At 41.9% G+C, this 23,498-nt stretch overlaps 1 protein-coding gene across 1 annotated transcript in view; it reads right to left on the reverse strand.

Moving 5' to 3' along the window:
* Window positions 1–23,498, reverse strand: part of SPAG17 (sperm associated antigen 17) — a 317,179-nt gene that overhangs the window by 18,388 nt on the left and 275,293 nt on the right. Inside the window, exons 37-46 of the mRNA XM_055132151.1 lie at window positions 23,200–23,382; window positions 21,324–21,437; window positions 20,502–20,547; window positions 15,800–15,890; window positions 15,549–15,596; window positions 11,525–11,612; window positions 10,688–10,790; window positions 8,011–8,142; window positions 1,556–1,695; window positions 521–705 (exon numbers count right to left, since the gene is read on the reverse strand). Coding sequence (XP_054988126.1) covers window positions 521–705; window positions 1,556–1,695; window positions 8,011–8,142; window positions 10,688–10,790; window positions 11,525–11,612; window positions 15,549–15,596; window positions 15,800–15,890; window positions 20,502–20,547; window positions 21,324–21,437; window positions 23,200–23,382 — 1,130 coding nt within the window. The remainder of the gene's footprint in view (window positions 1–520; window positions 706–1,555; window positions 1,696–8,010; window positions 8,143–10,687; window positions 10,791–11,524; window positions 11,613–15,548; window positions 15,597–15,799; window positions 15,891–20,501; window positions 20,548–21,323; window positions 21,438–23,199; window positions 23,383–23,498) is intronic.

Raw genomic sequence — 23,498 nt, forward strand, 5'->3', positions numbered from 1 at the left:
ATTTTTTATTTTTCCTTTAATTATACATGAATAATGTAATGAAATCACAGGTGCTCGGTGAGCTGCTCCTGTGTCAGTGCTGCATGAGGAAGGGTTCTCCCTGCAGTGCTGGGAATGATGAGGTGCCAGGGGTCAGAGCCCTGGGCTTCACTATACAAAGAATGCCCTGGAGCCCCATGAGGGATCTCCCTACACCATTAATTCACTTTTAACTCAAGAAGTTCAAACAACTGACAGTTACTATTATTGTTGATTTATTTCAGTTCAGACTTGAACTGGACCTACCAAAGAAGGAATAAGGATTGGTGGAAGTGCAATAAAGTGTAACTACTACAATGTTGAAACCACTGGTCACTGGTGACTTGCATCGAATGGATGAAAGAATGAAAATGTGAGTAAATAACTGAATGAAGGATGTGAAGATTCCAGATGCAAAGGCCAGTCGAGGGCCAGCTCAAGAGACATTCACTGATGTAGACACCCAGACGAATCCCAGCATAACTGGATGAATTGGCCTCACCTGCAGAAGTCTACGCCAACATTCTTGAGCTTGACAATAGTCACATAAGTGTATCCTTCTTCGATCTCCCCCAGCCTCACTGATGATGGGAGAAGATGGAACCCAAACATGGGAGCGTTTGTGTTATTGGCAGTGGCCAAGGCAACAGAGGATGTTTTTATTCTTCCTCCAATAGAATCTTCTACCTTTGCATTCAGGAGAGAACAATAAAAAAAAAATGAAATTATTCCTTTTCACATTTCTAAAATCAGAAAAAGTCCGTTACTAGAGGAGACAATTTCTGGTCTTGAAGATACGATTCTTTACAGCCTTGGTTAATCCTTGCCGTACTTAAAAAAGTATTTCACGTTTTGTTTTAAGGCTAAGTGCAAGTTCAGAGACTAGAAAGACAGATCATTTGTTCAAGTGCTAAGTGTTAAGGTTTCAAAGCAAAGTGTTCCTGCGCCAAAGCAATAGTATAGCAGGAAGGGTATTTGCCTTGTGCGTGGCTGACCCTGGCTCAATCCCTGGCATCCCATATGGTTCCCTGAGCACTGCCATGTTCTCGATCTCAACTTCATGATGAAATAACAGAGATAGTAAACAGAAGTATATGTCTTAGTCTGAGAGCAGCCCAGGAGATGCTGTTTGCTGCACAATTCTTTTTAGTTATTGTAGGTGTTCAACCAGTTTCTATATGACTGTCAAGGAGATGCAGCCGCTATTTTGTTTACCCTTACTCTCTTGCTTGTGCAATGCTGCAGTTGTTTTTCTCTTGTATATAAATCCCGACCACCCTACAGGTGGTACAAATTGCATTTCCTAGCTGATTGCAACTGAACATATACGAATAAACCCCATATCATCATGAGTCAGAATATACTTGTGACTGAGTCCTCCCTGCTGTTGTTTTGGTGTTTGTAAACCCACTGATGAGGCATTATAATTCTTGGGCTGCTGTCAAATAACATCCACAGGAGCTGGAAATCAACAATGACTCAGAATAGTACAAGATACTGACTGGATCTGGGAAATCTGTCTCTAAGCTCCTTCTACCTTTGCAAGAGGTTGAGACTTGGGCTTGGAACTCTCCAGATAATGAGGCAGCTTCACTCTCTCTTTCCTGGCTTGTCCCGTGACATCTGCCAGCAGTGACTGGGTTGGGATCTTCACAGGCTCTAAAGAGTCTGATTCTGCTAAAAAGTTTAGATTATGATACACAAACATTCTATTCACAGACATGGTGATACCATAGTACAGAAGAACACATTTTATCCTGGGGATTTTTTTATTTTCATTTAAAAGAGTTTTTTTGCAAAAGAACAGAAAAAAATTATTAATTCTGTCACCGTCACTGTCATCCTGTTGCTCATCAATTTGCTTGAGAGGGCACCAGTAACATCTCCAATTTTTTTGAGATTTGTTACTGTTTTATCATTGCATTTTACAAAGAGATTTGACATACTATTGGGTCACACAAACTTATGAGATATGCAGAGCATTACCTTTAAAAATAAATTAAAATTCAGATTTGAAGATGTTAACCTATGAAGAACTGAACTTATGTTATCAGGGTTCCTTTCATTAAATCAACATGACACTTATTAACAATGAATAATCAATTCTGAAAATTTTCTCCCTCCCTCCCTCCCTCCCTCCCTCCCTCCCTCCCTCCCTCCCTCCCTCCCTTCCTTCCTTTCCTTCCTTCCTTCCTTCCTTCCTTCCTTCCTTCCTTCCTTCCTTCCTTCCTTCCTTCCTTCCTTCCTTCCTCCCTTCCTTCTCTCCCTTCCTCTCTCCCTTCCTTCCTCCCTTCCTCCCTCCTTCCTTCCTTCCTTCCTTCCTTCCTTCCTTCCTTCCTTCCTTCCTTCCTTCCTTCCTTCCTTCCTTCCTTCCTTCCTTCCTCCCTTCCTTCCTTCCTTCCTTCCTCCCTTCCTTCCTTCCTTCCTTCCTCCCTTCCTCCCTTCCTCCCTTCCTCCCTTCCTCCCGCCCTCCCTCCCTCCCTCCCTCCCTCCCTCCCTCCCTCCCTTCCTCCCTCCCTTTCCCTCCCTTCCTCCCTCCCTCCCTCCCTCCCTCCCTCTCTCCCTCCCTTCCTTCCTTCCTTCCTTCCTTCCTTCCTTCCTTCCTTCCTTCCTTCCTTCCTTCCTTCCTTCCTTCCTTCCTTCCTTCCTTCCTTCTCTCCCTTTCTCCCTCCCTCCCTCCCTCCCTCCCTCCCTCCCTCCCTCCCTCACTCCCTCCCTCCTTCCTTCCTTCTCTCCCTTCCCTCCCTCCCTCCCTCTCTCCCTTCCCTCCCTCCCTCACTCCCTCTCTCCCTCCCACCCTCTCTCCCTCCCTCCTTTTGTTCCTTTTGTGCTGTAGGGAATCAAACTTAGGACCTCATGTGCATGTACTTTACCACCACACATGCCTAGTCCAGAAGGACTGCTTAAAACCATGAGGGCAACAGTTAAGAATTTCTTTGACTTGGACTACACAGTGTGTAGGTGCTTGTCTTGCTCTCTGCCGCAGACAAGCAGGTTCAAGCCTGGCCAGTAATGAGTGGTCCCTCAGCACGAGGCCGGGAATGAGCTCTGAGCACCACTGGGTGCTAGCCAAAACAAAACAAAAGCAAAACAGAATTTCTTTGGCTCAACTACTATGTATTTTTTTATCTCTTAAAAGTCGTAAGATCAATTTAGTCTGGGAATTAAATCCTTAGAAGCCTAGGCTTGGCAAAGGAGTAATAAGAGTAAAAAATAAACCAGTAAAAGAGAAAAACAGGTATCTTCCTGAGCTCTGTGAGTTGTTTTAGCAAATCAACAACCCCCAGAATGTTGCCACAGGGTAGACTTAATGCTGCTGGCCTCTGAAATGAGGGGCAGTCTGGTGACACTTACTTGTGTAGTCCTGCACTTACTCTAATGTTAGGACTGAACTAGATGTTAGGACACCCCTCACCACAAGCTAGTACAATAGAATTGATGGCCATGTGTCAAGTTCTCCATAAAGCTGGCTAAAGACAGGTTCTTTTATTATTGTATTTTGATTTTAGAGCTTCACCCAGGGGTGCTTAGGGCTCACTCCTTAATGTGTACTCAGACATCACTCCTGGCAGCATTGAGGGGACCATATGGAATACTGGGGATTGAACCAGGCTGGCTGCAAGAGCAAGCACCCTGCTCCTTGTACTAACTTTGCAGCCCCAAAGACAGGTTCTTGAAGAACTGCCTTGTCAGAGCCAACAACCCATAGCTCCCAAACTTATGTGCATATCATGATCCCTTGGGTTCCTAGAAAAACAGGGCCCTGGCCCACAGAACCAGAATCTTGGTGTTCTGCCTCTTAGTGTATTTAATTCTTGGGCCATGGTTTCCACAGAGGCAACCGTCCTAATAACTTGAAGGATCATTTGTTTTCAGTGTCACTTGATATGTGTTCCTGTTTTACATGAATTGCATTTTGCCAGGCTAATGAGCACTAATTATTCACTCCTACTATTACCATTCATAGCATAAATAAGGGCACTCTATAAGCACTGTAGACATGGAAGCCAGATCATTAAAATCATGTGAGACATAGACCATTATTTCCCCAACAGCAGAGGAGATGAGGAGAGATGGGTAAATTAGACAGCACATCTAGTGTGATGGAGCGTTGTGGGCTGATCTATACCTTTAGCCCTGCTCTGCAGAGCGCTGCCTTTTCCAGTGTGGCTGCTGACGTTACCCTGAGCATGGCTGCAATGGGCCTTGAGTGCTTGCACAACTCAGATGACCTTCCTAGTGGGATCATCAAAACATTGCTGCTGGGGGGCCAGAGCGATAGCACAGCGGGTAGGGCATTTGCCTTGCACACGGCCGACCAGGGTTCGATCCCCGGCATCCCATATGGTCCCCCAAGCACTGCCAGGAGTAATTCCTGAGTGCAAAGCCAGGAGTAACCCCTGTGCATTGCTGGGTGTGACCCAAAAAGCAAAAAAAAAAAAAAATTGCTGCTGGGCCTGAGCCACTGAAGAGTAGTCCCCATATCTGTGCTAAGGCTGACTCCATGATTTATTAACAGTATTTTTTTTCTGTCTAATTCTCTGAGCAAGGATTCCTCGTAGGTGGGCACTATTTCTCTGACTCAGTGTCTTTAAGTTTGGCTAGCCACAGGGCTTGCTTAGACCCTTGTGTGTGTGTTGTGTGTGTGTGTGTAAACAGTTTTATAACAGTTTACTGAGTGCAAGCTGAGTGGCATGACGGCTTCTTTCTGTTCTGCTCTCAAGCCTTGGCATGGTCATGAGAACAGCGGACAAGGGCGCGAGTTTGGCACCTTTGCAATACCCCCAGGGGTATGCTGGTGAAAATTTAACTGCCTCCCTGGAAAATACTTCCCTGGGTGTTACAGTTTGCGTGTGTGGAGTGTTTGCTCATTTCTCTCCCGAATCATGCCAATGACAGGCACCAGGGAAGGGGGAGGTGGGGAGAGAGGAGGTGGGGATAGGCGAGCACAATCAAGAATCCTGACAATTCCAGCCCAAAGCACTGGGTGAGGAGGCTGGCTGTTTCCAGTTGTTCTATATTTGTCAGCTTTGCACTCTTTTTTTTTTTTAATTTTTTTAGTAAACTGTTGGAAATTGTCTGCTTAACAAAAACCCAAGAGTCTCCTGGGTAAAACAAGTTTAGTTAACATGAGAGCAAGCATGCACCCAGGAAATAATAGAATAAAAACAGTTAGGGTCTTTTAGAGAAATAGGGAAACAAAGGCAATAATAGAATAGGAAAAATAGACCTTGCCTTCTTTTACTTTGTCCCTTGCTCATTTTTTTCCTTTCTTTTTGAAACTGTTTCTAGTGTAATATGAATTCAGGACTATAATTGAACAACTTCCTATTCATGAGACCTGCAAAGCCACCATTCTGCACCATAGAATTAACCTCCTGTACAGCCCTGATCACCTGTTTACCCACTCTAAACCCTTCTGCTCTGATAATTTCCGCTTTGTTCTCTGTATCTAGGAGGGTTTAAGAAGAATTATTTGCCCCTTTTGCTTTCTTTGCTTTCTCTCTCTTTTGTGGAAGACTTGTTTCATTTATCTTCCATGTCTGGGCAAACCCATGTTGTTTTGACTTTCTCCTTCTGACTTATTTTACTCTCAATAATTTCAAGGTTTATCCGTGTTGTTGCAAGTGGTAAAGTTTCACAGCTAAGAAATAGTTGAGTAGTATTCCACTGTGTTCTTAACCTTTGCTCACTTTCTTCTAGTTATATGCCTTTTCTTTTTCTTTTTTTTGGGGGGGGGGAAGGGCACACCCAGCAGTGCTCAGAGCTTACTCCTGGCTCTTCACTCAGGAATTACTTTTGTCAGGGCTCTGAGGACCCTACAGGATGCTGGGGATTGGACTTGGCTTGACCACATGCAAGGCAAGCACCCTTTTGCTCCAGCACATGCCTTTTCTTTTCTATGTTTCTCACCTTACGCTTCAGGTAGCTTGCCAGGCTCTGTCGTGCGGGCGAGTTACTCTCAGTAGCTTATTGGACTCTCTGAGAAGGGCAGAGGAATTGAACCTGGTTGGCCGCATGCAAGGCAAACGCCCTACCTGCTGTGCTATCTCTCCAGCCCATCCATACAGTATACCATAATTATATAACATTTCTTAAAAATCTAGACTGGAGCGATAGCACAGCTGGTAGGGCTTTTGACTTACACACGGCTGACCCAGGTGTGATTCCTCCATTCCTCTTGGAGAGCCCAGCAAGCTACTGGGCTTCAGTATCCTGCCCGCACAGCAGAGCCTGGCAACCTACCCGTAGCGTATTCAATATGCCAAAAACAGTAACAACAAGTCTCACAATGGAGACATTACTGGTGCCCGCTCAAGCAAATCGATGAACAGTGGGATGACAGTGCTACAGTGCCGTGCTTCTTAAAAATCTGAATTTATTTATTGATTTATAGTAATAAATGTATGATGATAAATTAACCTATCTGCTTTCTTGAAATTGTCTAGGTTTGCCCGTAGTATGCAGAGCCCTACAAGATTTTGTCTAGGCCAACTGCTGTATTTATCTGCCTAGAACAATGCCTGACATACAATAGGCACCAAAAAAAGTATCCACCACATGAGTAAACTTATAGGAAAGGTAAGTTTAAAGCCAGGAGAGCAAAAGGTAAGAGGAATCTCTCAATTTGCTCATAAATGTGTCAAGATGCTTGTTCTGTGAGATACGATGTCCCATCGTCAGGCTGCCTCCCCTCCCCCCTCCCTCTCTTCCTTTCCCTGATGTGAGGGGTGACAAAGAGGAAGTACATGCTCAAGGGAGAGCAAGAGCCTAAAGAGCAAACTTTGTGATCAGGTTTCCATTTCACCTTTCAGAACGTGCCCACAGAAAGACTAGAGACTGGAGTGTAATTTAGCTACACTATTTACTGCTTCTCTGGACCATAATTAGAATTAACTTTAGTGAAAGCAGTGTAATGTGACTGCACCATACCTAGATATCACATATATAATCCCTCTATGACATGCTAGTTAGGGCAGAGACTACATATCATGCTTTTTTTTTCCTAAGCAACTGCAGACCCAAAAGTCAATCCGAGTTTAACTATCAAATTATTCTTCAAAAAGAAAAGAAAAAGAGTTTTGACCTTCCACTGTCACTGACCTTCCACAAATCACAAAAACTCTGAAAGCCATCAGAGATGAAATTGTGAAATTTAATACACAGAAACTATCTAAAGGAGGCTAGAGGTGAGATCTCACATTTCCACCTGCTGCAGGGCTTAGCAGGCTGTGTATCTGTGGCAGGAAGTTAGGTTGCTTCCTTTCCTGCCCCCGCAGAAGAGAAAGAGGATTCCTCTTTCCCCAGAAACGACCCCGCTAAAATCTGTAGAAGGGCGGTGCTGACTTTTGTTCTGGAGGGCATGGCTGCCCCGGTGTTAGGCTATGAGACTGCACTTTCCAAACGGTCTTTCCAAACTATTCTTCCTGAATAAACCCAGTTTACTAGTAAAGCAATGGGTTGCTTTGGGTTGGAGGTCAGCAAAATAAAAATGAAATAATAAATGTTAAAAAACATGTATCTGCCATTTCTTTCCTTCAGCCTAGAACTTGTAGTCATTGTCAAACTATTTTCTGAGGGGGCTAGAAAGATAGGATAGTATGTCAAGCACTTGTCTTGAGTGCAGCCAACACAGGTTGGAACCCCAGCACGGCATATGGTCCCCCAAGAACTTCCAGGAGTGACTCCTGAATTAAATGCCAAGAGTAAGTTCTGAGCACATTCAGCCAGGTGTGGTCTACAACACAAACATATTTTATATATATGTATATATACTTATAGAAGTATATATATAATACACACATATACATAGTATCTTTGATACTTTGATAAACTAAGAAACCTTACGAAGTCCAGGATTTGTGACCCTCTAGAAGTTTTTCCATAACCAACTGTAACTTCAGGCTCCAAGTGCCACCTCCCAGACTTCCAAAAGACATATTGCTCCATTGAGAGAAGCAATGTGATAGCTAAAGCAAACGACTGTCGCACCTTCAGCTGATATCGAAACATTGTCAAATTGGTCCTCGATCGTGGTCTCCTTGACATCCATAAAACTCACCGATTTCCGAAAAGCAGGAATATTTGGTGATCCGCTTTTTGGATATTTATGTACACTATGACCTAAAAGAAACCCCAAGTAAATATTATAAAATATTATTTTGGACACTGGTGCAATGATGACTAGTGGCTTGTCTGCTTCTCTTTAATGAAATTCCAACGGGCTTTTCCACCCACTCAGCCTACCCAACCCTAACCCTCTTTATTTTTAAAAATATTTTTTAATTGAATCACCAGGAGATATGCAGTTACAACGTCGTTCATGATTAGGTTTCAGTTGTACAATGTTCCAACCCCTGTCCCTTCACCAGTGTACATGTCCCAGCACCACTTTCCCCACCCTCATTAGAAAGAGAATCCCCTGTAAGGGTGCGTCAAGCTGGGGATGCAGATGCATTCCCACTTGTTTGCCAAACCCTGTTGACTGAGCTGGCTGCCGAGATTACGGTACTGAAAACATTGCCCTGGCACCAACTCCTTTCAGAGAAGGGTAGCCTTGCTTGTTGCTATTGGCCCTCGTAGGTGCAGGAGATATGGCAAGCTGCACATCTGACCTTCATCCCTAACTTTGCCCCCACATAGTGAGAGGTCCTTCATGACTCCAGCCTTAAACTTTGCTTTGAAAACTTTGCTAATAGGAGAGTTGGGTTTATGCTGTTTCTCCGGAGGTTCTGGTGCTATTGCTCCTCCTTGGCCTGTGCTCATTCTAGGCAGCGGAACGCCTGGTACTGTAGGGCAGGGTGGGAAATGCCTGGATCTTGATATTTTGACCACCCAATTTATCGAAAAGAAACACTTAGTATTCTACATTCTTTGGCATGCATTTTTGAAATGAAGACATTCTTCAACAAGTCCACAACATCATCATTGTCACACCAAAAAAGATTTATAATAATTCCATAAAGCTCCTCAAGGTCCAGCTCCTAATGGAACTGGTGCAATTGTTCCAGACTAATGTGAATTGTGTCTCACCCCGCCCTCTAGCAGAGCATTAAAAGTTATTGCAATAAACGTAGTTTTAATTTCTCTTTATTGCAACCTATAACAGCACAACATTTTTATTGTTTTCATGACATTGACCTTTTTTGAGTTCAAACAAATTTTCTTACACAATGTGTATATCATATATCAGTCTGTCTTTCTCTGATTAGATTCACACTAAAAGTTTTTGGCAAAATTCTGCTCTATTCTATGTGCTGCCTCATAGTTAAATATATGAGGAAACACTTAAAGTATATTGTTTTACAAGGGTAGAAGTTTCATAACTCGCTTAAGGTGGCAAATAATGTATCACTCCTTAGTAAGTATCACTCTCTTGCCCGCAGAGAGTCTCTTGCCCGAATGCCTGGCTGTCTTCCCCAAGGCCCCTCAGAGGGGATGGGTTCCAGCCTCCCTCCTCGCCCTGAGCAGAGCTCCCAGTGGCCGAAGACCACCGGAACCTAGCCACAGCCATGCTCAAGGCCCCTCTTCACACATTCGGACAAGCCTCACACATGACATGAAGGTACCGGCAGAAGAACCCAGGCGTGTGCAATCCCATCAACAGCCAATATCCAGAGACTTAAAAGCAAGCTCCCAGAAGTGCGCAGCCACAAAGTGGCCACGTGCTATCTTATAACCTACTTTTCCTTCTGGGAGAAACTAGCAAGCTACTGAGAGTTTCGTACCCACATGAGATAGCCTTGCAAGCTTCCCATAGTGTATCCATATGCCAAAGCCAGTAACAAGCTGGATCTCATTCCCCTGACCCTGAAAGAACCTCCAATGTGGCATCGTTGGGAAGGCCGAGTAGAGAGAGGCTTCTAAAATCTCAGGGATAGGACGAATGGAGAGGTTACTGAGACCGCTCGAGCAATTCAATGTTCAATGGGATTTTGTGATCGTGATCGTGATCCTTAGTAAATTGGTTTTAGTAATTAATAGGTAGTATGTGGGGTGAAATGTCAAGACTGTGTGAATACCCTGTTCTACAGTAACCTTTTATTATCATTATTTTTAAAACACTTTTTTTTTTTTAGCAAAGGTCATACCCAGTGGTGCTCAGGGGAGCACTTGGAGCTGGGAATTAGACTCAGGACTCTCACACACAAAGTGAGCACTCCTGCCTCTTGAGCCATCTCCCGACCTCTTCACTCTCTGGATATTTTGGTTAGGTCTTGTGTATGTTTTCAGGTAAATATGAAGAACACAGGATTAACATGACATTCATTTATAGTTTGGTTTCCTCATATACCTCAGGTATGTAATACACTGATCACAGTAGATTAAGTTGTTGGACAAATGATGATAGATTACGTCGTTAGCAAGCAATTGTTGAGACAAAAGGCAGTAGGAACAAATCATGCTCAGATAAACTCTTGTCCTCAATTCTCCAGCTAAGCAGGAGTTTTAGAATATGTTACCTGCTTAGCACTGACAAGACAGTACAGCAGGGAAGGTGCTTGCCTTGCACGCAGCTAACCTGGGCTTGCTCCCCAGAATCCCATATGCTCTCCCAAGCCCTACCAGGAGTAATTCCTGAGTGCAAAGTCAGGAGTCACCTCTGGTTTTTCTGGGTGAGGCATCAAAACAGAAAAAGAAAAAGAAAGAAAAGAAAAGAATACATTGCCTGGATATATATCCGGTACATCTTGAGCAAATGACGTTTTTGTTCCTTCTTCTGTCTTTGCGAAAGAAGGCAAATTTTTGGAAAGAGTGTCCAGATAATTAAACTTAAAGGAAAAAAGGAGAAAGGACTTTAGACTTATAGACCTACACACAGCTGAAAGACAATTGTCCAAGGAAAGTAGGGCAAAAAACCATGGTAAAAACACGTTTTCCCCCAAGGCTATGAAAATAGAGTTTGGAAGCAAAAAAATGTATTTGAGACACTAATCAACTCAATCCTAGCATTGTTAATATGATGCAATTTCTCATTATTGGCTTCCAGGCAGCCTCCAGTTTACAGTAGTAATAACAGGAATTTTCATAGACAAGCAGACAGTTCTGAACATATGAAAATGTTTGCTCTGCCTTGAGCTCCAAAGAGCTCCCCTATGGTAGCTTAGAATTATTGAAGCTAATGTATAAGGAAGTTTTAATAAAATAAAAACCTCAAAATGGGGTTTATTAGAAGGTAATTATCAATAAAGAGAATTTCATTTCCAATTACAATAGATGGGAGAGCGTGATTAATAGTGAGAATATAGGCAAGAAGGAAATAATAAGAATACATAAACAGACAACTTCTTAAATAGAAAAACCTTAAACTAATCTTTCCTATAATATTCTCATGAGGAATGGGTTTGAAAGGTACAGATTAGTCAATTGCTTTGATGCAGGAAAAAGACAACATTTTTAGAAAAATTAGATTACATAGCAATATAGACTCATGTAATTGTAATTGATTATGCTAACCATGTATGTTATCTGCTTATGTTAATTGTTGGTACTTATGTTCAATTACCTGGGACTGAACTTCAGAAGTAAAGTAGGGTGATGTCATTTTGTTTCTAATATCCATGACATATTGTTTTGTTTTCTCAATTTGCTTCCTGGTTGGTATGTCCATAGTGATGCAAAAGAAGACACAGAATTTTAAAACAAAACCATTATTTGCTGTGTTTTAGCACTAAATCCCATGGAAAAGAGGGTCTGACAATAAAACTAGTAACAATGAACTCATCATACTTTTTTTTAACTTGTTTTGGTTCCTTAGTTGCTGCTTGTAGAAACAATTACATTTCCTATGTTGGAAATCACTGTCACATCAGACAGAAATAATGATCACAAATATGTGTTTGGTTTTACAGTTGACTTGAAAAGATTGAAAATCAGTCTTCAGTCAATATTAACCTTTTTATTTGTAGAATATAAAGTAACAGAATGGGAGACTAACACCCAAGAACAGTAGAAATGAGTACCAGGAGGATTACTCCACAGCTTAGAAGCTGGCCTCAAATGCTGGGGGGAAAAGGCAGCTCAAATAAAAAGTTCAGATAAAAAAGGCATCTCACCAAGTAAAGAGTGCTAAGAGGGCCCGTTCGGGATGGGAGATGTGGGCTGAAAATAGACTATAGACCTAACATGATGGCCACTTAATACATTTACTGCAAACCACAACACCACAAAGGAGAGAGAGAGAGAAAAAAGGAATGCCCTGCCACAGAGGCGGGATGGGGTGGAGGGAGGGCGGGGTGGGGGGAGGGATACTGGGACCATTGATGGTGGAGAATGGACACTGGTGGAGGGATGGGTACTCAACTATTGTATGACTGAAATGCAAGCATGAAAGTTTGTAAATCTGTAACTTTACTCACGGTGATTCACTAATAAAAAAAATTTTTTTTTTGAAAAAAGATTAACCTTTTCTCAGGTCTTCATTTTTCTGAAGTTAGAAGGTGAAAGAGCTAAATGTTAAATGCTACTGATTTCCATAATTTATGTAGCAGTGGAAACAAAAATAGAAACAAAAATGAAAACCTGAGGAATGGTTCATGAACAATGTGTTTATAAAATAAAATGAAAGCTATTATGTGACTCCCTGGACGAGGGGAAAATAAACCTGCTAAAACCTATTCTTTCCAGTATCTCCTGTAGAGAGATGTAACCGGTGAGATGTGAACTCAGGTCTTTGGGAGACCTTCAGTTTGCAACAACTCAACTGGCAAGCTCTCCCTTCGTCCTTGCTTTCTTTTCCAGCTTCCTTGAATATATACAAAGTGGCTGGAACTACAGCAGTCATTTCTTTTCTTTTTTCTTTTTGGGTCACACCCAGTGATGCACAAGTTACACTCCTGGCTCATGCACTCAGGAATTACTCCTGTCGGTACTCAGGGGACCATATGGGATCCTGGGAGTCGAACGCAGGTCGGCTGCATAGCTCCAGCCCCATCATTTATTTTCTACACAATGTCACACATTAAAAGGAGCAATCTGAGTTTCCAATGAAATGGCCTATCATGGCTTTCTACCTCTGGCTTCAGTTTCATTATGAAAAAAACCCAGAACATTTTGTAAAAGTACTGACTTAGGGGTTGCCTGTCAAATGTAAGCCCATCTTACCAAAAATGTTTTTTCTTTCTTTCTTTTGTCTTTTGGGCCACAAAGAAAGTGGCAAAAAGACCCAAGAGTCCAGTAGTGCTCAAGATTTACTCCTGGATCTGTGTCCAGGGATCAAACCTGGTGGCACTCACAGCACCATACTCAGTCCCGGAAATTGAACCCAGGTTGGTTGTACAAGGCAAGTACTTCACCTGCCGTACTATATCTCTGGCACCAAAGGTTTACATTTTTTAAATGTTTCTTGTGTTCTAGGACTTTTGCCAAGACTTTATTATCCTTGACAAAAATAAATAGCAATCAAGTCAAGCAAGTAAGTTAGGCAACCTACTCTAGAGTCACACCACTACTAAGAGGTGAAGTTGGAATCAGAACCCAAGTTGTCTGCCTTCAAACATGATATATGTGCATATGCCAGTCAGCTGCTAGTAACCCAGTGTGAGAGCGGAGAGAGACACGGCATAACTGGAACTCTACTATCCTCATTTCACAGAGAAGTACACTGATGTCCAGAAGCAAATCTGATTAGAGTGAAACAATCAGCCAGCAAGATAGTCTGTGATGTATGAAATTGGAGGGGTTCTAGGTATGCTGGTTTTAAGACTAAGGCCCTTCCTCTTATACTAGATGTCTTGCTAACAATGCCAGGATATAAAAACAAATTAAAAGCCCAACTACAGATAAATGGATAAAGACTTGTGAGATATGTACTACATAGCTCTCTGAAAAGATGGAGTCACACAGTTTGATGCAGCATGGATGGAACTGGAGGGTGTCGTGGTAAGTGAAGTAAGTCAAAGGGAAAAGAACAAACAGAACATGCTCAGTCATCTGTTGATTCAGAGAGTCAAAATAGAAAACATAGACGGTACAGAACAATGAAAACCCTTGACATTGGAATACAAAACCAGTTATAAAACAGAAAGGAGGAAAGAGAACAGGCTGGGAAAGGCATAAAGATAGTGATGGAGGCCTTGGCATGTTGGTGGTGGGGAGGTAAGTTTGTATATCAATACCATTTATTTTAACACTACTGCAATTTCCTAAGCAACTTCATAAAAAATGAATTACAAACTGGTGGAATGAAGACAAACATCTCATTTAGACAACTTTAAGTTACCAATGAAACATCTGACCTTCCAGCTTACTAGCTTCACTCATCAATCACAGACACCGTGGCATTAGCCTACCACACCTTTAAAACTTCTCACAAAATAAATCAATAAAAATTCCAATGGATAAGTCCAAATTCCTCTTCTCATCCCCCCTTGAGATTCTTTTACAGGATCTTAATTTGTTGGCCACCTTTCATTTCCTTGAAACTTTCTCCTAACTTTACCCTCTCCCTAATCCATTTTGTGTGTTGCCAACACTTCTGTTTCTATGAAAATCAAAACAAACAAATCACTAATTTCATCTTCAAAAAATTCAGTGGCTTTCTAGTACCTACATATAGGTTAAAACTGGAAAGTCTTAGTTGAAAAAATCTAAATGTGAATAAACAATATATATACATGTAAATTAAAGTAACTGTAGAAAATTAGTACAAATGTTAATTGTTTCAAAGAAGTGGTTTGTGGGCCCTAGTGATAGCACAGTGGGGAAGACACTTGCTTTGTATGAAGTAGAAAGGTGGATTCATGCCCAACGCCCCATAGGCCCCCAGCGCCCTACTAGGACTCATCCCTGAGCACTGCTAGATGTGCCCCCTGACAAAATTAACACAGTGCTGGAGCGATAGCACAGCAGGTAGTGTGTTTGCCTTGCATGCAGATGACCTGGGTTCGATTTCTCCATCCCACACAGCAGAGCCTGGCAAGATACCTGTGGCATATTCAGTATGCCGAAAACAGTAACAAGTCTCACAATGGAGACGTTGCTGGTGCCCACTCGAACACATTGATGAACAATGGGACAACAGTGCAGTGCTACACATGTAAATAAATTAAAAAGTACTGAAGGAATTCTCCAGCTCACATTTTCCCCTAGCCCTTCATTCTTTAGCCCTATTTTTTTCCCTAGGCAAACTATGTTATTAATTTCTTGAAAATCCTATCAAGGATCTATTATATAACAGTACATAACCTCTAGTTTGACCTTGTATATGTATATATAGGATGGCTCATGAGACCTAAAGTCTTATATGACCATTTTCTTGACACATTCTACAAGGTAACCCTGATATTTTTATGAAGACTGATATTCACCCTGGGAGTCAGTCTGATATGAAGTTGTACTAAAGTGTGTAATAGTACAATAGTTAAATGGTCACAAGAGTTTTCTCCAGAAATAATGATGTCACCATACACACACTGAATGGATACTTGGGAGAGGCATAGATCAAGTAACAGTTGAGGAAACCTTTCACCATTCAAAGACTCTGACTCCAGGGCCTCTCTATGTTTACATACACTACAGGATAGAATTACCTAGTTTTATTGATCTTTTCTTGCCATTTCTTTTCTGATATTAAGTACCTATGGTAAAGGAAAGAAAAACAAGCTTATAAATGGGCACTGTTATTGGCTTGCAAACATAAAAAATAGTCTATGATAAAGTGATTGCAATGTGGGACGTGAAAGACTATGAATTCACTCATGGGGCTCCCCAGAGTTAGAAACCCAACATCTCTCCATTTCTCAGTCATTTTGAGCTTATTGATAATTGGCACATAACTTACCTCAATTTTCTTTCCATTTCACATTTACCATCTGTGTCCACTGGACTAGCAGCCAAAGATTTCATGAATAAGTCGGACAGGTGGGCTGCAACTTTAAAAGGAGATGCTTTTAACTTTAACCCCCACTTTGTTACACCACAACAATTACTCATCTGAGAGATTTTTCTAAGAAGCTCTATTTTTTCCTCATGGTCATTGAGGCAATTTCGTGATTTACAACCCTGTTAATAATAGAGTTCCATGCATCATCCCAATACCACAACCACTAACAGAATGTCTCCTTCTCTTCACCAATGGCCCAAGGTCCCTTTGCATCCCAAACTCAGAGAAACTCAGAAAAACCTGTATTTAATCTTGTAAACATTTATCAGAATTCCCAGGACTAAGCAACTATAAATCAGACTGCTAATAGGATATATCCTATAGTGAGTGTACGTCTTCTAGTCAAAATGTACAATGCTTATTTATTCCTCTTCAGTAGAAAAATCTGTATTCTATTTAATTTCTTGGGGCTGGAGAGATAACGCAGAGGCCAAGGTGCTTGCCTAGAGTAAAACCAACTCTGCCTCAGTACCCAGAGCTGCATGTTGTCACTCAAGCACGTCCAGCAGTGATCCCTGAGCCAGAAACAGGGCTAAGCCCTGAGAACTACTGGTCTGACCCCAAAACGAAAAGGGATAAAGGGAGAGACAGAGAGAGAGAGGGCTCTTCTGAAGAATCAAACTTTTCACTTGTATCACTTGTGGTCCCGTTGATCTTTGATTTGCTTGAGCGGGTGCCAGTAACGTCTCCATCTGTCCCTGTCGCGAGCTAGTGCAGCCCAATGATATCTGCTCGCTCCAGGAACAGGAAGAGCCTCAAATCGTTCATTCAGAGATTTGACGAAGAAATCTGACCATCTAGTTGGTGGGCGGCCACGAGGTCTTCTGACGTCCCGTGGAATCCAGTCGATAACAGCTCTAGTCCAGCAGTCGTATCTGAATCGCATTACATGACCGGCCCGTCTGATTTTTGAAGCCTTGGCAAATGAGACAGCATCCCTGATTTTTGACTGTCGACGGAGGTCAGAGCTCCAGATTCCTTCTATCACTTGAGTGAGACATGATATTCCCAGCATAGTTCTTTCGATTCCTCTTTGGGATACCCTAATAGCATTCTCATCCTGTTTGCGTAGGGCCCACGTCTCTGAGGCATATGTTAGTGCAGGAAGAATGGTGGAATCAAAAAGATGTGCCCGGAGTCGAAGTACATCTCTTAACCACCTCTTCGATGCTTTTGAATGCATTCCACGCTGCTCTCTTCCTCCTGAGCAGTTCTGGTACCAAGTCGTTCCTCATGTTGATTTCTCGACCCAGGTACACATAGCTGCTGCATTCAGAGATGCTCGTTCCATTGAAAGCAAATGGAGCTTCAGGGACCAGTTCGTTTTTCATGAACATTGTCTTTTTGAGATTCAGCTGCAAACCGACCTTTCCACACTCATGATCGAAGTCGGTCAGCATTTGTGCCGCTTGGCTAATGGTTGGTGTTATGAGAACGATGTCATCAGCAAAGTGGAGGTGGTATAATAGCCGACCATCTATCTTCACTCCCATTCCTTCCCATTCCAGTCATCGCATGATGTTCTCAATCAAGGGCGGCACTGAAGAGTTTGGGTGAAATGGTATCACCCTGCCGCACCCCTCTCTTTACATCAATGATCACTTCCTTGTAGAATGGTGAGATCCTGGTGGTGAATCCACAATAAAGCTCTCAGAGGATTTTGATATACTGAGTTTGAATGCCCTGTTTGGCCAGGGCTTCGATGACCGCCTTAGTCTCAACAGACAAAGCGGCATCTTGAACTCTTGTGAAACTTCAATGATTTTGGTCACTGTGTGGATATGGTCTATTGTGCTGAATCCCCTTCGGAACCCAGCTTGCTCGCATGGTTGTCCTTCGTCTAGTGTTCTGCCTATTCTATTCAGGATGACAGGAGTGAACAACTTGTGGATAACAGACAGCAGGCAGATTGGGCGATAGTTGCCGATGTGGTGGATGTCTCCCTTCTTGTACAACAGAACTGTCCTACTGGTTTTCCACTGGGATGGAACCTTGCATTCAGACAGGTAGCATGTGAAGAGTCGGGCCAGTGTATTGATGAGTACTGGTGGCAGATTCTTCAGGTATTGTCTGACCTTGTTCGGACCAGGTGCTGTTCATGTCTTTACCAGCGAAATGGTGTGTCAGATTTCAGAAGGGAGAACTTTGGGAACGACATATCCGTCCTGCAGAATTTGGTATGTGGGCAGGTGGACATGGCTGTCAAAGAGATCCGAGTAGAAGTCGTGAATAATTTGCTCCATTGCCTTTCTGGAGGATGTGATAGATCCATCGGGACGTCGGAGGGCAGTCATCTTGGTCTTGTAGTCGGCCAAGGACAGGCGAGCGTTGCGAATACTTTTCCCGGCTTCTGCTGCACTGGCCAACACTGCTGCTCTTCTCTCTTTGAGGTCTTCCTTTATCGCATCTCTGCACAGCTTTGTGAGCTCGGACGTTAGCTTGTGGTTGCCTGAGGCTCGAGCCAAACCAAGATGATGAATGAGCTCGAGAGTTTCCGAAGACAGGTGTCTGTTTGTGGCTTTCTCACTCTCGGCATTCTTCGCACAGACATGGAGGTGCTGAACCAGTTGATTGTATTCCTTGTCGATGTTGTCAAGGACAGCATCTTCCCACGTTGCTGCAATAATGCCAAAGAGCTCCCAGTTGGTGGTCATTCTGGGAGTTGTCTTCTTAGACTTAAATTTTTCAGACTTTTCTCCCTGCTCTGTGAAGTAGAATTTTGCACGAAGGAGACGATGATCTGATCCTATTTGGAATTTTGGGACAACAGCGCCATCAGTCAGGCAAAACCTTTGATTGAATATGATGTGATCAATTTCATTGTGGAACTGTCCACCAGGAGACTCCCATGTCCAGCGTCTAATCTATCTAAATCAAACTTTTAAAGAACAAAAATGTCACTTCCTGAAATTACTTTTCTGAAAAATGTCTAAGTAGGTAAACTCAGGATAAGAATGTAGGACGGGGGCCAGAGCATTAGGACAGCAGGCAGGGCATTTGCCCTGCACGCAGAAAATACGACATTAAATGATGTTGAATTATCTGAACTTATAGTAAAACTCATCTTTCGTGGAGTCATCTGGAGACTAGTGCTGTAGGAAATATTTAGAGATGTTTGTTTCAGGAGCACCATTATTAATACATCAGGGGCATGTAAATATGTCTCCAGTTACTGTTTATTTAAAAATATGTTTACTGTTCTTCACACTCAAACAACCGGCATATTTACCTCTGTGTTAACTTTCTCCCTGTGCAAAAACAAATTCAAATGCTAGTTTTATCAGGGAAAAAATTAGCTAATTTTCAGAAGAAGACAAACTTTTAGTATATGTATCCTATTAGAGACATACTTGTTTATACTGAGAGAACTGTGTATGGCTTAACTGAATTAAAAAATAATTGGGTATTTCATTAACTTTTTTTGTTTGGAGGCTACATCTGGCAATGCTCAGGGATTACTACTATCTCTGTACTCAAGGACCACTCCAGGCAGTGCCCAGGAACCATATACAGTGCTAGATATCAAACTACAGTCCTTGGCATGCAAAGAAAGAGTCTTAATCTCTGTAATGTCCCTCTGACCCATCCTTAATTATGTACTAAATCTACCAGTCCCAACAAAAAGGCATAAAAAGGTATTAAAATCTTAAGGAGAGGGAAATAGAGTTGCGATGGATTCTTCTGCTTATGATAAAGAGGCAGCTGCTGATCACCTTCAGTCTCCTGTTACTATGTGGTAATGTGACATTCCAAGAAAGTTGCAGAAAACAACTAAAGAAACAATTGTGCATGTCTCCATTGGAGATGCCCACAAGACACATCTGTGGGTTGATGAAACCTATGGCTGAGTTTCACCTATGGCTGAGATGACAAAAATATGACAGATGATAAGTGCCTCCCAAATCACCAGTCCTACACTGCTTGTCTGCTGTCAACCATGAAAGCACATAATAAGCTTACTAGGATTGTGTATATCCCATCTAAGTGTGTCTCAAATTAACACGTCTTCTAAGATTAGACTTTTGGGGATATATATAATTTTAAAAATTGAAAGATTTTTGCAACTTTGATTGCTCAAAAGTCCACTGTGTATGTGTGTACTTGGGGATGGTTAGTTGTTTCCTTCCAGTACTGGTATCTTCTGAATACAGGATGATGTTAACATGAAAGTCAGTGCTGATGTTTTCCATTCAACAGATGAAAGTCAAAGATGAATTAGGTGCAGTCATGTTTCTCAAGAATCTCACAGAAAACCATGTAAATAAAAGTTTACAATAGAACATGATCAACACAATAGAGATAGGTACATATAGCATTTTGCTGTTTTTCTATCAAATGTAAGAAATGTATCAAATGTAAGAAACATGTTTTTCTTTCTTTTTTTTTCTTTATGGGTCACACCTGGCAATGCAGAGAGGTTACTCCTGGTTCTGCACTCAGGAATTATCCCTGGCTCAGAGGACCATATGGGATGCTGGGAATCAAACCCAGGTCAGCTGCGTGCAAGGCAAACACCCTACCCACTGTACTATTGCTCCAGACCCTGAGAAACATATTTTTCAAATAGAAAATAATTTGTAGAGAAAATTAATATTGTTACCTTCAGTAACATGACTTTTTGTAGTTTCTTCCGTTTTGGGGAAAGACTGAAATGAAGACAGAATTCCTTAATATGGGAATTATATTACCTAAAAGTTCACTTTGTTAGGAAGCATTTTATATATACGCTCAACAGATTCTTATGAGAAATTACTATTGAATTAATTATGGGAATGCCCAAACAATGCTCAGGATGCCTGAGGCAGTCGCAGTGAATCTTGGCCAATCATGTGGGTAACTCAATGTGAAGGCCCCAAAGATGCATCATTACTAAGGCCCTGCAGAGTTAGGAATTCTCTGGACCACCCAGGTAGGGCTAGAGACTTGTGCTGTGGTTGCACCTGGGACTGTGTGATGCCAGGAATAGAATTGGGGTTGACTGAGTGCAAGACATGAGACTCAACCCTGGTAATATCTCACTAGCCCAGGGTTAATTTGCTTTTAAATGACAGCACAAAATTGGATTAACTTAGTTATCACCAGCAGATTTCTTAAAATGAATCTCATTTTAGCTTATAGAAATTCTCATATTTCCCATTCTCTGTGGTTAATTAATTCAATCAACAAATATAGTTCATTTTTCTGAAGCAGTAAGCTTTTCTTATTTAAGAGTCTTCGGAATTATCTGATTTAAGGAAGAGTCAAAGTAGTGCTTGAAAAATTAGTATGTATGAGATACACTCGCCATAGACAGAATAAACTATGAAAACAGACTAAGTGCTTCCTAGAAGTTGCACGGATAGCTATTACTTGTGCTGTTCCATCTGGAAGCACTGATATTGGAACATTTAAAAACACTGGTGTATAGAACATCCCTTCTCACCATAACTAGCTTAAGGAGATCTGCAGCAGTGCCTCTTTCCTCGTCAGTTCTGAAATCCTTAACTGTCATTTCCTGTAGCTCATCTTCTTTCTTTAGGATATGGTTTATGTAATCCTAATTAAAAAATATATAAAATGATAGTTAGCACAGTGGGTAGGGCATTTGCCTTGCACACGGCCGACCCGGGTTCAATTCCTCTGTCCCTCTTGGAGAGCCTGGCAAGCTACCAAGAGTATCCTGTCCACATGGCAGAGCCTGGCAAGCTATCCGTGGTGTATTCAATATGCCAAAAACAGTAACAAGTCTCACAATGGAAACGTTACTGGCGTCCACTTGGGCAAATTGATGAACAATGGGATGACAGTGCCACAGTGACAGTGCTACAGTGTGTTTGTTGGCGGGAGGGGGGCGGGGGAGGTGAGATGAGCACACCAGTGGTGTTTTAAGGTTTCACTCCTGGCTGTGTGCTCAGAGATCACTCCTAGTGGTGCCCAGGAGAACCCATCCCATAGCAATGTTCGTGGATCTAATTTGAGTCAGCCTCAAGGCTAGCACAAGTTGTTTGAATTTGAAACATTTTAAGATGACTAATAATATATACGTTAACAAGGCTCAATATCCAGCTGCTGGCCAAACAATCTGAAAGCATTTTCCTTAATACGTTTATAAACAGTGATCTGCAGAGTCCAAAACTAAATTCCCACTAAAGAACCACAGGATTTTAGAACTATATGAGGCCCACAGCAAGCCCAGCTGCTAATGGGATTACTACAGGGCCCTTATCAATAAAATGGGCAGAATTGGGTTAGGATATTTCTAGAATCCTTAACAGGGGTACTCTTGATGATTCTATATCGTTAAATTGCTTAATTCATGATTTTGCTTCCATGAGACAACTTTAATATTTCCAAAAATATTTGTTCTATCTCCCTACATAATGGTCCCCACTACCATGCCAGATGTATGCTAGAGGTTGGGTATATAATCATAAACAAAACAAATGTAATTCTTGTTCTGAGTTAACTAACTAGATGGGCCTTAACATTGGGTCCAAAGAGCTAGTAAGTGTTCAAATCCAGCAACATGCCAGAGATATGATCAAGTATATACAATTAAGTATATATTTGCAAATTCTTTCAGGAATCAGTAACATGATTACTTCCATGGCTATCAGATCAATTTGCAGTTACATCATTTTTCCCGAGGTCATTAGGCCAGTCACTAGACCAATTTTTCATATAGTGGGAAAAAGAAGTAGACTATATTAGTCATATGTAAAGGTAGCTTGTCTTCTCTTTGGGTTCTCAAGATTTCCTTACTTTAGGGGAACTGTTATTTTTTATATTTTTTATTTTTTACTTTTTGCATCACACTCAGAGATGCTCAGAGATTCCTCCTTGTTCTGCACTAGGAATTAGTCCTGGTTGTGTTCAGGGGACCATATGAGATGCTGGGGATTGAACCTGGGTCGACTGTGTGCAAGGCAAAAGCCCTACCCGCTGTGCTATCACTCCAGCTTACAACATAAAGCATTTTCTTTCTTTATTAGTTTTTTTTAAACTGAATCACTGTGAGCTACAGTTAAAAAACTGAGTTTTGTAACTCAGTTTGAGTTTCAGTCATACAATGACCAAATATCCATCCCTCCACCAGTGTACATTTTCCACCTCGAATGTCCCCAGTATCCTCCTCCTAACCCCCGTCCCACCCCTCCATTTTCTATCTCTCAAATGCCTGTCCTCTAGAAGGCTAACATTCATATGCTGCACTAGATAAATAATGATAGAATTACACAGTTTTAGCTTGCTCAGTAAATCAAGAGGACTGCTTGCCCCGTTTCAGATTCTTTTGGATCAGGTTACCATCCTTCTGTTACCTTCAGGGAAATCTGTAGCTTCATTTTCATATCATCCTTTATGACCTCATGCTGGATGAACTTCCGTATCTGCAGCACCTCGGGGCTCTTGAGGACTGGAGCAGGGGTGCTCATGAGTTTCTTGGCCCCAATATTAAGACCCTTCCAAATGTGAGTGCCAAAAGGAGGTCCTGGAGTTTTTTTCTATTAAAAAAACCCCAACACATCCACAAGTGAAAAATATATCAGAATTTTTTAGGGTAACTTCCCTTCCCCCCCAAGTATCAGAAGTTTTAATAGGAAATTTGGACTTGAGGGGG

Source organism: Sorex araneus, chromosome 3 (assembly GCF_027595985.1).
Source record: "Sorex araneus isolate mSorAra2 chromosome 3, mSorAra2.pri, whole genome shotgun sequence".
Classification (NCBI taxonomy): Eukaryota; Metazoa; Chordata; class Mammalia; order Eulipotyphla; family Soricidae; genus Sorex; species Sorex araneus.